Source organism: Catharus ustulatus, chromosome 2 (assembly GCF_009819885.2).
Source record: "Catharus ustulatus isolate bCatUst1 chromosome 2, bCatUst1.pri.v2, whole genome shotgun sequence".
Classification (NCBI taxonomy): domain Eukaryota; kingdom Metazoa; phylum Chordata; class Aves; order Passeriformes; family Turdidae; genus Catharus; species Catharus ustulatus.
In genome coordinates, this window is record NC_046222.1 from 70,730,193 (window position 1) to 70,744,370 (window position 14,178).

The 14,178-nt window shown below is 35.6% G+C and overlaps 1 protein-coding gene across 5 annotated transcripts in view; it reads right to left on the reverse strand.

The window, feature by feature from the left end:
- DACH1 (dachshund family transcription factor 1) overlaps positions 1-14,178 on the reverse strand; it is a 382,163-nt gene that overhangs the window by 48,219 nt on the left and 319,766 nt on the right. For 3 of the 5 annotated variants that reach the window (XM_033052701.1, XM_033052702.2, XM_033052700.1), the window contains exons 9-11: positions 12,494-12,637; positions 11,964-12,032; positions 7,986-8,052 (exon numbers count right to left, since the gene is read on the reverse strand). In XM_033052701.1, coding sequence (XP_032908592.1) covers positions 8,030-8,052; positions 11,964-12,032; positions 12,494-12,637 — 236 coding nt within the window. In that variant the 3' untranslated portion in view covers positions 7,986-8,029. The remainder of the gene's footprint in view (positions 1-7,985; positions 8,053-11,963; positions 12,033-12,493; positions 12,638-14,178) is intronic. The other 2 variants (XM_033052699.1, XM_033052698.1) reach the window with 1 other exon arrangement.

Genomic DNA, 14,178 nt, shown 5'->3' on the forward strand with positions numbered 1-14,178 from the left:
CTATGATTTGAGTCAGACTTCCACATCCTGTAAGACTGCTTCCAGCTGCTGCTCCAGAAAGGTCTGCATCTTGTGGAGGCATGATACAGATCTCTCAGATGCACTTCAGCATCTCAAATACCACAAGCCAAATAAAGTTTTAAGTAGCGTGATAATTAATGTTAAAATAATAATATCTTAGCTTCTCTCTGAAAACCTCACTTCAGAGTTTCAGACATGCAGGGCTAAGATAGAAAATTGATTATGATTGGGAGATTGGTAGATCAGCTCACATGACTTACTTACAATTTTTTTCTTCTTTGATGTAGATGGCAGCTGATAGTCAAAAAAGACCACTGAATAGGATGGTGAGAATTCATACTTAATAGTTTAAGTCTCATTGAACCTGAAATTCAAGATTTGAAATCTAATCTGGATTGGATGCTTCCTTTTACCTACTCAAGCTGTAGCACCTTTCAGGAAGGACATATGGATCTCCTTTTCTAATAGGTTTTCTCCTATGTGTGCTAAATGGATAAAGCAACTTGCTGGCTACTAGTCTACATTACTAGTTCTTCAAAACAAATTACTTTTAGAAAAATTGTAAAACATTACTGTTATTTTGCTGTAAGAGTTGTCTCCCTCATTCCTCACACAAGTCAGAGGGGAAATGCATCTATCAGAAAAAACTGAAATCATTAAGTATTTTGACATCTATTGATGGTGAGGTCTCCAGTATTTAATACAAGAATGCAACACTAATACTGAAAGATGATATTCCTTTATATGGGTATAATACACAAACATCAGGAAATTTTAGATCTTTACAGAGCTTAAAAAATGAATGCCAAGAAACAATCCTCTTTATGACAAATCTTAACATGATGTCATGTCACTTTCCAGCACTTGTCTAAGATGTAGTAAATGTGGTGGAGGGTAAAAAATATAAGAAAAAGAGACAGCCTATACACACTGAATGGGCAATTACTGGTAAACAGTTTATAGCCAACAGATCTAGCTCCTCAACCAGCCTCAGAACATTCAGGATTATAGTTCAGCTGTGAATGAACTAGAAATCCACTTTATCTATACCTGTTTCATGGTAGGCTATAGAAATACTGCTTACTGAAACAATGTTGTTTTAATCAATTTTTCATCCTGGTGTATAAAAAAATCAAACCTTTTAGTTCTTTCTCTATTTTTTAGCTGATGAGACTATGCTAGAAATATATGTTCTACCTGCCTGATCAGGTTTAAGTCATCTTCTGAGGGAGAAGACGAAGGGAACAGAGTACTTATGGGAACCAAAAACACCTAGGATGCTGCCTTGCAGTGTCCATCCTTCCCAAGTAGCAAGACAACTGGGGTGACCTCAGAAGTCTATTGGGTAAGAATTCATCCATCCTATCCTTGCCTCTTTAAATAAGATGAACATGTAGGATGAATAAAAATGAAAGTCAAAACAATTCTATATAAAGTCTTAGTAGCCTCTGGACCACAGTGTGGGTTTTTTTTTAGTATTCTTATTGTCCTGAATTTTCCCACTTGACTCTGTTCATGTTTAGTCATTAATTTTACATATGGTTTCTTTAAAAGTGAACTAAAGCACTATGCTGGAAGAAAATCTGATTGATTAACCAATCACCTCAGTAGAAAAGTCAGGAAAATATTTGATTTCCATCAATTCCATATATATACAGCTATAAAATGAGATGTAAATTGCAATAGATAGCAATTTCAAATAAAATGTGAAAAAAATGTTGTAAGAGTATAATTGTTAAATGAGAGAGTTGAGTAAGAGTACTTAGCAACATATATGTAACTGCATATTTCCTCTGTGTCCTTCCTTTGCTTTTTGGGTGATAGATAACAGGATTATGTACCTTGGAGCTTAAAGGTGTAGCTAACAATGACCTATGAACACTATGAAACAATTGTCTATTTATAGGTTACTGCCTGCAATCAATATCACCTTCTGTTTAAGTTAATCAATGTTGTCTTTAATTGATTAGCTTGGGTTGAAAACCTGCCAAAGTGCTGACTCCTGGGCAGGGGGATAGGGAACATACTTACTGCTGTTTGGTTTCCATGCATTGTGAGATAATTTCAGTATTTATCCATGGTCAATGAAATATGAAACAAAATAAATCTTTAACGTCTGTTTCCTCATCGAGTATTCCAGTATCAACAGTAAAAGACAGATGAACTAGCAAGAGATGTTTTAAATGTCTACTATAGAATCTAGGTTTAGAAACTAAACTATATTTGATAGTCTGTCAAGCCAAAAAAATCAGTAAAACAAGTGTCTTTGAAACTTGTGAGCTGGTAAAGCTAGTAAGGCTTAGGAGAAATAAAATATTTAAATTAGTGTGCATAGAGAGACAAGCTCTTTCTAAAATGTATAAAATTAAGAGAACCTATTTTCAGAGATATATCTTCTGCAACAGTAATGAAATTCAAGGTGCTGCTCACAGATTAATGTTGTTATTTATTATTATGTATATAATTTCATTGAAGTGAATAGCACTGTTCACATGAATAATAAGTGCATGACCCTGACATTAATATAAGGTGTTACACAGTGAAGTCAAAAAGCAGCTGAAGTTTAAGGCAGTAATCAAAAGGAAAATGAAGCATTATGTGTTACTGCAAATAAGAGCAGTGTTGAACCAGCAAATATTTTATGAAGGCTTAACAAAAATAAAATAGAATCAGGTGGACTATCCAAAGAGAGTTAGTAAGGCAGCTCCACTAAACATCACTGAGAGTTAGACACTAATATTCTTACAGTGTCTCACCCTTAAGACTGTCACTAGGTCTGAAAAGAAATTTTCTTCTAAGCATAAGAAAGACAAAAGAGAAGAGCAATGCAGAAAACACACTACCCTTTAGCTTCTATAATTGAACAGTGCATGTGCATTATGTTTTCAGCAATGCATCAATTTGTTTGACAAACTTTGGCATGCAGAGAAGGATCAATAACAAAACAGCAGATATCACTCCCCAGTGGGTCACTACAATGGCTTTGCTCCATTCTGTTGTCTTTTCCACGTTTCTGTTACCTCAAATTACTACTCTTACCTAGAGAGGTGCTAGAATAATCCAAAGGAGAACAGTCACATTACAGAGACCCTGTTGTCCTATTCCTGCAGTTAACCAAAGCTGTAGAGACTGAAACCAGTGGTCTTATTGATCTTTAGAAATCTTAAAAAATGAAAACTAAAGGAAGAAACCTGAAAAGCAGGCAGGTAAAAAGAAAAATGCAAAATCTGTCTGTCAGATTGCTGAAAGTCACATTGTAACAAGACGTTATTTTACACTGACAGATTTTTAAAGTGCTTCTTGACTCTTAAGCTGAATAAAATAATTTTTATTGACAAAATAAATGGAAATGATTAGGTTCTTTGGTTATTTTCTGTGAGGTTTTTTTTGTTTGTTTGTTTTTTGCGGTTTTTTTGTTGTTTGGTTTCTTTTTGGTTTTTGGTTAGTTTTGTGTTGTTTTGTTTTTTGTTTGTTTTCTGTTTTTTGTTTTTTTAATCTGGCCTAATGGAATAACAGGCTAAGTGGCCTAAAAATCACAGAAATGCTCATCTCCAAACAAGTCAGTCCACTGTTTTGCCATTGCTACTTCACAGAACCTTTTTATATTTCCATGGGTCTAGAATAGTCAGCTGTTTGTTTCCATAAACAGCCTAGCTAAGTAGCAGATGTTTCCTTGGGCAGTTATTCAACATATCTAGAAAAAAGAAATCCCTTTGCCTTTCAGGCTTCTGACAGCTTTGTTTCCAGCTCCTGACTTCTTTTCCCTGCTGAAATGTTCAACCTTTATAGCAGGCTTGCACAACAGGTGGGCCGTGGGTCTCTTGCAGTTTGAAAAACCATTTGTTTGGCCCTTCAGCTGCTGAGAAGCATCATGTACTGTTTGATTTGCCCAGCTGCCAAGAGGCAGCAACAAGATGTCCAGCAGAAAATGCATATCTCCTGGCTTGTCACTGATCCCTCAGAATACATGTGCCTCCTAGTCAGCCACATGGTCAACCAGCAGCCACATGGCTCCAGATCACACACACACACATTGCCTCGCAGGTCAAGGAAGTGACATATTAAGAAATATATGGGATATTCAGAAGTAGTACTTGGCAGGGGAGGAGGTGAAACAGAGGTGGAAGGAAAATGAGAAAGCAACAATAGAGGGGAAGCTGAAACAGTATTGAAATGGGTCGACAAAGAGGAAGGAATGTCACACGGGAAAATGAAAATGTATTTTCATTTTCATATTTTCATTTCATCCCTGCAAAGGACATGATACACTCATTTGAGAATTCTGGCTCTATACTAAACCCAAGCACCTTTCTGCTAGAAGTCCCATGCAATAATAAATGAGTAACAACAAATCCATAGTACTTACTAAGTGGTGATAAAACCAGAATAACTGATGAGCAAGTGTCAATTGAATAAAAATGTAGAATTAACAAGTTGATATACATAGAGAGACATTTAGCAGTTCCAAGAGTTTTAATAAGGAAAAAAAAAGGCAAGAAAAATCTTGGTAAAATGTATAAAGAATCAGGTTCTTTCCTTAGGTTTAATCAATTAATACTTGAGAGGACATATGGCTATTGTTTTACATGGCAATGTACAGATGGATGACCTTGTCTCTAGGCAGCTATGGATGCAAATGGAATTGCTTTTGATAAAGGGGGATGTGGAAAGGAACAGACAGAAATGCAGAGATAGAAGCTCTAAGAGAAAGATACAATTATTGAAATGACTACAGATAAAAGAAATGTACTTAGCACTGGTCATCACAGTCAATATCATGCAGAAAATAAATGAAGAAAAGACTAAAGAGAAGCCATTTTAGTTAAAATGCTGCAAAGAACACTGATATCCCTAGAAAAGAAATAAACGTTCTGTCATTTGAGGATATTGAAAACTATTTTTAAAAAATCATTAGTTAATTTGAGAGTAGCTGTGCACTGGAAAATGTATCCTATGTATGATTAGCAGCCAACAGTAATCTCGTCTAAATCTACAAACACAAACTCATAAAAATACTCAAGATTTACAAAAATTAGGACTAGAACTCTGATGTGATCGGAATAAGGACAGAGAATGACTGAGACTGGCAAAACACATACATAGAAACACAGAAACCAGGGCACTAGAAGACACTGTGAAATAATGTACTAAAAATGATTGGCTGGCAATAACCGAGACTGAAGTTGGGAACTGAATTATTTGCATTAATAGACAAGAAGTGGTGGAGAATAGAGGGAAAGAGGAGACAGAACACACATAGGGCAAGAAAATCAAGTAAAGTCATATGAGGTTTCTTAGAGGGAGAAATCTGAGGTTTCTCAGGGAGAAAAATCATGGTGAATAATTGGACACGTAGCATACGGATAGAATGTTATGAGTCAGTATCTGGAGACATATGGATCTTGATTAACCAAGGATATTAGGCAGAAGAAGTCAAAACTTTAGGGGTTGGAATTATGATTGGATATAAAAAGAAACCTGTGTTGAAAGGTGTGAGGAAAAAAGGGTCAAGAAAGAAATTAGAAAATTTGAAAGTTGCTATTAGGATTGATAGAAAACCCAGAAATGAGGGAGAACCAAGAAAAAGAAAGCTTGATGGAAACACTGTTAGAGGTGACACAGGTTGCAAGAAAAATGAAAGGAACATTCTGTGCCCATGAGCATGAAATATATCCCAAGATTGTCTTTATCTCAGCAAGTATCAGTAAAACTGCCATAGCAAAATGGGCATTCCTTAGGCCACACATATTATGGTATTACAATTTATCAGTTGCTTGGTTAACTTTATCACTGTGAATCTTAAGATTCAATTCCTTATGGTTTTCAGATGTTGTCTCGCAGTGAAACTTCTGACTGTGTAGTTTACTTGTTAAGAAGACAACCCTGGGAGATGGTTACCTAGGACAGTAGTGAAGCAAAGCTCTCTGCTATTAGGAAATGCCAAAATTAAGATTTAATATATGAAGGAAATTTAGATAATAATTTACAACTATTCTGTAAAGCATGATGCCTAATTATGGAAGTATCATATATAAACCAAGTATAAAGTATTAGAAGACACGCTGACCGCTGAAGATGAAGAAAATATGGGATAGATATCCCTTTATTCGCCTATATTTTTGTCCCCTGCACTGAATGAGACAAGATACTGTGACAAATACAGTATCTAATCATATAATTAAAGATTGTATCATGACATACACAAAGACAGTTGAACAAAGGTGAGGAAGACAACCTTAATTCTACCATTTCCTAATTTTGGAATGCTTGACTTCACAGTCTTGATAATGGCCTTTTTCAATAAAGTTTTTAATCTCATAAAACATATCATCACATATTTCTACATACTGTTGTCCAAGATTTATATATCAGAAATAGAACTGCATGCAGTAGCTTCACAGAACTACCAAAAGTTCCTTTTCATTGTGGAAGTCCTTCAGATACCCATCTTTCAAACACAAATATAACAAGAAAGAATCAAAGACTATCAGTTGCTGAGATTATTATGTGGATTTTGCTTGTTGAAAAATAGATTAAACAAGTTTCAAACCAATGCAGAAACTATTTAGGTTAGGTTTTAGGGCAAATGACTAAAGTATATAAGCAATTTTTATTGAGGTGGAAGGCAACTGCAGGGCAGCTTTTCCCTAAAATTTGGGCAGCAAAATGCACACTCACAATGGGCAAATTTAAATCTTGATTTCTTTCTTGCTCTTGTTCAGTATCCTTCAAAGGTTTTACAAGGAACTTTATACAGGACCAAGCAGTCAGTGTGCTGAGTTGCTGTTATTTTCTTTCTCTATTTCTGGATCTGTTCAACATCTCTATTTCCTGCCTTGTCCTTTCCTTGGGGAAAAAGACAGATGGTCCTGGAAGGTTTTGTGTGCATGGTAGCTGAGTGGGTCTTTTTCTTACACCAGGAAGGTATAATCTGAAACCACTTAGCATTACACTTAACTGAATTGTTAATATGAGCCTAGAGTAGAGGTAGAGAACTGAAGAAAGGGAAGATGTCAGTGGGAAAGGGATTAGAAAGGGTAAGGTCATTCTGCTAAGGGAAAGGGAGAGTAGATTACAGATACATCTGGAAAAAAGGTTCATAATGAGCCAGAAGAAAAGAATTATATTTGCAGCAGAATAAGGAACTGAGGTGTGAAAATTTGACCGATGGACAAGGAGGATAAATTTTCTGCTACAGGAGAATGCATAGTTGAGGAAAAAACTGATTGAGAGTAAGCAGGATGGAAGAACTCAGAGAACACAGAAAATGCAAAGGGCCTCTTGCAACAAAAACAACATTTAGGGGGAAAAAAGAGATAGACCTAAGAATCTGGGGAACGGAGCAGGATAAGAAGACTTAGGAGAAAATGATGGAGCTGATTTCAGGAGTAGCAGGAATGATGGCATGCAGAAGTTGGAAATAACTTGGAAGAAAGTAAAAAAGGTACAAGCTGAGGCAATTGCTAGTAAATTTGAAATAAATGGATAAGACAAAAAAATAGCATCATAAAGAGGGAAAAATTGATTAATCTTTCTCTTCTTACCAGGATAGCTTTGGGACAAAAGCAGAAAACCACTTGTGAGCAATTTGGGAAAAGGAACACTTGACAGGAACATGACAAGGAAAGAATGGTCAATGGTGAAGATGGTACAGAGGAAGAACTCTTTTAGAGGATTTTAGATAATGTACAAAGTGATTGGTGTTTAAATAGAATGAAAATGAAGGTACAGGACCAGGGAGGGAAACTACTGGGAGATAGAAAATTGGGAATATGGGTTATATAGAGGAAAAGAAAACATAATAATGTAGGTAGGCAAATATATGGTAAGAAACCAGATGAAGAAAAAAAAAATCAATGGAAATAAGAAAGTAAATGCGGCAGTAAATGTCATTGTTCTAGTGCTTAGTAAGAGGTTTGTTAACAAAACAGTTATAAAAGTCAAACATTATCTTTGTATGGTACCTTTTTGTGTGGGATGAGGGGGTCTTGGGAAACCGGATTGGGAGCTAGGCATAGGCATCTAGTGAACCTACAATATGTACGGAGAAGAGGATAATCTGCTTTATTATTATTTAAAACAGAAGCAAAGAAAACATTTAAATCCAGTGTCTTCACTAGTTCCTAACAGCTTAGTAACTCTTTCTATCACTCAAAAAAATATATAAGTACATCTGAGACCCAATTTGAGTTATTTATTATGATTATATGTTAACATTTTATGGATATTGCAGCAAACTGTTATCTACTCAGTATTTAAAAAACTCAAACACAACCCTGAAATACCCTGCATTGCTTCTTTTTATAGTCTTGTATTCAAATTCCCTTTTATTATTGCTCCCATTTTACAAAAGACCTTACATACACTAAAAGTGAATCTAAATGAGTGCTACACGATGAAAAAATAGAACAGAACATACCCCCTTATTGACAAATGCAATTATCTTCCATGCTTAAATTAGTCCTACTTCTTACTCTTCAAAGTGATACTTAAAAATAGCAACATTAGGTATAACTTCAAGTTGACAAGTATCCATTTACTTATAATAAATAGTAAACAAAATCTTTAGTTTCAATTATTATTTTCTTGCATAATATTTTCTTAAATGCTGAAATTACACTTTGTATTTCAATTATATCACTTCCCTACAGAGCACTGCAGCTTTCCCACCTTTGTTTGCTTAGTTATAGAACTACATAGCATGCTCAACACAGCAAATTGAAAAATGATTGTGGATAAAAAGAGCATTACCCCAGGCATGCTTAGATACTGAGACACAGATATATTTCTGAGAGGAATAAGAAAGTATTTCCCTAGTAAGTATTTTTCCCCAGAACCTGAATGCTATAAGAGGTGATATTATTTTTTTAAATTATGGAATATACAGTATATAGAATAATAGAATATAAGTATTATTTGTATATGATATTTCTTCCAAATAAAGTTATTTTACTTACGAATAAAACACAAGGACACAATTGAAATTTTGTATAATTGTGACAATATGGTCTTTGTTGCCCCAAACAAAATCCAAGTACTGGAAAATGTTTCAAGCATTGGAAAGCTTTTGCAGAGTTTTGCAGCGAAAAAGCCCCATCTGTACTGAGTACGCTTTATTCCAGTGCTGCAGGAATAAAGTGGCTCTTTCCCTGCAATTCTTTCTCCTCACTCCTGCCTACAATTGTCATGCTAAATACAGAAATTGGAACAGAACGCTCTCAGTGCTTCCCTCCTTGATATCCAGGCAGGTACAGAAACGTAGTGGAACCAGCAGGGAATGTGAGCCTGACCAGGGAGACGGGGGAAGCAGACATTGCAGATGGAGATGTGGTTTGCAACAGGGAAGGCTGGTAACAGGGAATATCTTGAAACGACTGGGTAAGGGGAGGAGGCAACAGGAAGGGTCAGACAGAGCCAGGTGGATGGGGATCACAGAGAGAGAACGAGCTTGCAATTAAGGAAATAATCAGGGTGGTATGAGAATAAGCTCAGCAGAGAATGCTGGAAGAATGTGAAGTTGGGAAAAAAGAAGAGCAATGTAATGTAGCACAAGGAAAAGAGATTAGCAATTGACTAAAGGTGGGACTGGAGGGAGGAGGAAGAAAGAAGTAACTGGGACAGATACACAGCGATACATAGCAAGGGGGACTCAGAGAAAAGGGATTTTATGGTGAAAGGAAATCTTCCTTCCAATATTGGAAATAAACACAAGGAGTCCTGGCATTTGGCATGACTTGCCTGCTATCAACTGTTTCTTGAACTATTTCTGAAGCCTGTCACCCTATAATGACTGATTTACATTGACAGTATGTTCCTACAGCTACATTTATGTTGTGGTGTTACATATTGCAGTAGATAGAAAAGTTCTGAACTGCTGTATGATGATTGAGCTGAATATATTAAACAATAAGATATGAAAACTGTATTTCTTGCTTCTTTCTGTTTTCTCAAAAACCCTCTGCTTTTCTTAAATACCCTCTCTATTCTGTTGGGAGTGCAAAGTAGATATAGGAAATGTCAGAATTAAGGTTGCCTTTGCAATGTGATTCAATATCACAATCAGAAAAATCATGGTCCAGTCTTGTACTAAATAATCATCTGTGTATTTTAGTTTTGTTTTTAATGTTCATCACCTTGGACAGATGAATCAAGGTAAAGTCATTACTGAGAATGTCTCCTGTAAATCCTTGATTTCACTTATTGCAAAAGATGAAAATATATGAAATGAGCAGAGGATAGCTGGGAAAGAATGCATAACCATTGTTCAAAAGCTGAAGTGCTGTTCCTATGTAGCTTGGGATAAATCCTTAAAAACACATGCTTTTAAATTTGTGTTGCTCATATTATAAACATCCAACCTAATACTTCAGCCTGTGAACAAGACTGAATTCAACAGGAACAGTGATTTAATTATACCTGAATGCTTCTGCCAAAAAGGCAAATTATCCTAAAAGTTAGGTCCTCGATATTTGACAGTTAAGCAATACATCATCTTAAACTGTATTTGACTCTGTTTCCCAGCTATCAAACTGGAATACTCCAAATTTCACTTCCTTGCAAGAATGCTCTGAAGATGGAGCAATTAATGTTTGCAATGAGTGCAAGTACTGCAGTGACTGGTGCAGAAGCAGGGCCTCCCAAAAAATTAGAAGTCTGTTTTAGCATCAAAAGAAGTAACAAAATGTCTAGATTATAAAAAAATGAAATTGTGACTGAATTCTTACCAAATTAATTGTATCAAATGGTGCATTGAATACAATTTAAATTTTATGGGAAGGAAGGCAGGACTCTGGGGTAACAGACCTCGTAACATGTATCCACTTCCCAGGCAACATTTAATCTGGCATATTCCAACTTCTGTGTTATTGACTTTGCAGACAGAACTTGCTTTAAACGTCTTTGTTTATATATGTGTGTTTGTCTTTCATAAGAATTTATTGCAGTTTTGGTATTTGTTTATATGTTCAATCCATTAAAAGCTTCTTGACTTTTTTATTCTGTTGTTACAGCCTTCTTGTGGCACACCAGTAACAACTCCTTGGAAGTTAGGAAATGTGATTAAATAACACACAGAAGATGTCAAATGATACTGTTAGGATGATTGACTTCGAAATGCAAAATAAAGGCAATTGAGTGTGATTACTGGAGCTAATCCTTTTAGGCTTGCCTCTGAAAAATGCACCTTCATTTACCATTGAAAACAATTGCTATTTTTATTGCTTAGTATCCATGTAGGTAGATTTAGCCTGTTGATAAGAATAGATATTATTACATAAATACTGTCTTCAAAATTTGCTCTTTACTAATATCTTGATGTTTGCAGTGTATATATACATTTAGATTCATTAGGGAAGTAATATTGCTCTCTTTAGTGTTTCATGTATAAATTTACTCAGCATATTTGTTTTATTAAAATGTAAATAATGGGATATGGTAAATGAAAAATCCAAGATGGGAATAAACAGCTTATTTATTGTTAATGCTCAGAGTAGCTTATTGAAACACACCTTTCACTAACTGCCACTGACTATTAGCTATGAAATTCTCATCATGCCTTGAATGTTACCCATTAGGTTTAGCCATTTGTACAGTTAGAAGGCTCAAGATGTTTCAACTATACCTTTAAAAACATTATTAACTCAAATAAAACTACACATATTCACAAAATCTGCATTCAGCATGTCTGAGATTTAACCCAGTACTGCTTCAAATTAATTATTCTTCTTTAATTGCTCTGTATAAACAAAAATGACCTATTAATTTAAAGAAAATCTATCAGCACAGAATGTATTCTCCCTTATAAACAAGCAAGATGAACTTGACCTTGTTTGAACTTGTTTTGATGTGGCCCAGATGGTAGGCTACATGCTTGAATAGCAGTCTAAAGCTAGGAAAAACTCATATAGCAAGATCTAGATTTATAGCCGTTTGCAAATTCCTACCTTGTATTGTCCTTTCAGCATCTGTTCTGCCCCCACTGCGGTCAGCTTCTATCTCTGGGGTCAAAGAGTCTAGAAACATAGAAAGGTACGACTGACACATATTTCATTTGATTCTTATAGCCCTTTTTACAACCTGTTACTCCAATGCTGAATTACAATACAATCAACCTTTGTCAGTTTTTTTAATGTTGAACAATGACTGGAGGCCAGGACAATTTTTTGTTAGACTGGGAAGATTAATGAGCAATAGATTTTTCAAGCATAAAGGGGGGGAGAAAAAAAGGAAGAAAAAAAATTGACTTCTCAAGCTAATAATATAAAATTGTCCTAGTTTGAACATTCTCTCCTGAGTTTATTTGCACATATTATATAAAGTAACAAAGCAATAAAGAGAGAGGTATCACTTGAATGAAGAAAAGAGATTTTCCTTTTTTTCACTTTCTATCATGTTATAAATTTTCAATATAACAAGATTCTTTTGGCACTTAAATTGAAAGTTAACGACACAGAGGCAAAAATTGGCTTCTTACCATTTAGGACCCTGAGACTATCTGTTGAAGCTGCCTGTTTCAGTGTTTGCTCTGCTTGCTCTCGTCGTTTAGTCTCAAATTCAAGTGCTTCCTGCAATTTCCTCTTTGCCTTCTTTTCCTTCTTTAGCCTTTTCTGAATTATTGCTGTGGAAAGAAAATAATATCAGTGTACTCCAGTTTGAATCTGAAACTTGGCTGCACGATGACCTATAAAGGGTTCTGAGAAACACTACAACTGCAATGTTCATATAAATTGATTAATTATATGATAACCATTTAAATTACTTGAAATATGTTGGGATCACCCTGGAATATTCTAAAAACTACTGTTCTATATGACAGTATACAATAGTATTGAAAACTGTATATAGTATCAAGCAATGACTTTTTTTTTTTTAAATGAACAGATGAGATCTGAATTTTTAAATCAGAAAAACTTGGAAACCAACAAGGGAATGTACTTTTTGAATCATTTGATATAGATAAACCCCTGCCTCTGGAGGTGAGGCAGTTTTCAGAATTTATTTCACCATTTCTAATTCCCATAGCACAGTTAATAGCCACATGGTGATGGAACTCTTGCATCCCTGCAGCTTCTCCCACATAAGAGGGGGGATCTGACTGCCTAGGTCCTGGGTAGCCCGCACCCTGCTCTGGTCTTCATTTCTTGGAGAAAGGCCCTGAGACTTCTAACTCCCCTCCAAGCTCTGCTTTCTGCAAGCCATCTGACTTCTTGGTGCCTGGCCACCTCTCCATATTTATTTATTTTCCACATTTCCCTTTTGTCTTTCCCTTTTCTCTTTCTTGCTTTTTGGTGTCTGTCCCATCAGCCATCTAACCTTGAAGAACTCACAGCAAATCCTTTATGGTGCTGGATCCTCCAGTCAAGTAAATATTACTATGCTTTGTCAAATGTGAGGGAAAATATCAGTAAAGAAATGACTATTTTGAAATTGAATATATAAAGTCCTTATTTGGAATAAATGTTTTCCTTGAATCTCTTCAGCTTAAACTCTGTAGGAAAAGGATGGCAAGTCCACTATGGGACTTCATCACAGTTTTCTTTTCTATGTTACCAGTGACTTATAACCACAAAGGTAAGACTTGCAGGATCCCTAACTAAGGGAACATATGACAAGTTATGCTCTTGATGGAGAAGGATAACCACCTTTTCTACTTTGTTAAAATCAAAGTGGGCCTCTGAAGCAATCATGTAAAGCTGTAAAGCATGGCATTATCTCCCCCACCACATCCCAACTGTTCTTAAATAGCACATTTGGGGTTTTCATGGATGTGCATGTAAAAAGCTATTTGTCCTAAGATCTTCCTGCCTAATCCTCTCCAGGAGATTCTGTTATTTTGACACTAACTGAAAAATTATCTACTAACCTAGTCACTAATTAATTCTTTTTACACACCACAACAAATATCCTTACCAAACCCAGATACTAGGAACTGTTAGGTTTGTATGTCAAGATCTATCTAGCCCTGTACCTCACTGCAAAGTAACCTCTGGTATATGCTTAGGAACGAATGCTGGAAAATGCAAGAATATAGTTCCACCAGTTCATACTCCCCAGGGACAGTAGACCGTGATGGTGGTATCTTTCACAAAATGCAGATAATAAAACTTTTAAAGGGAACTGTCATTGTTATTACCTTTTAATTTATATGTTAAGAAGAAC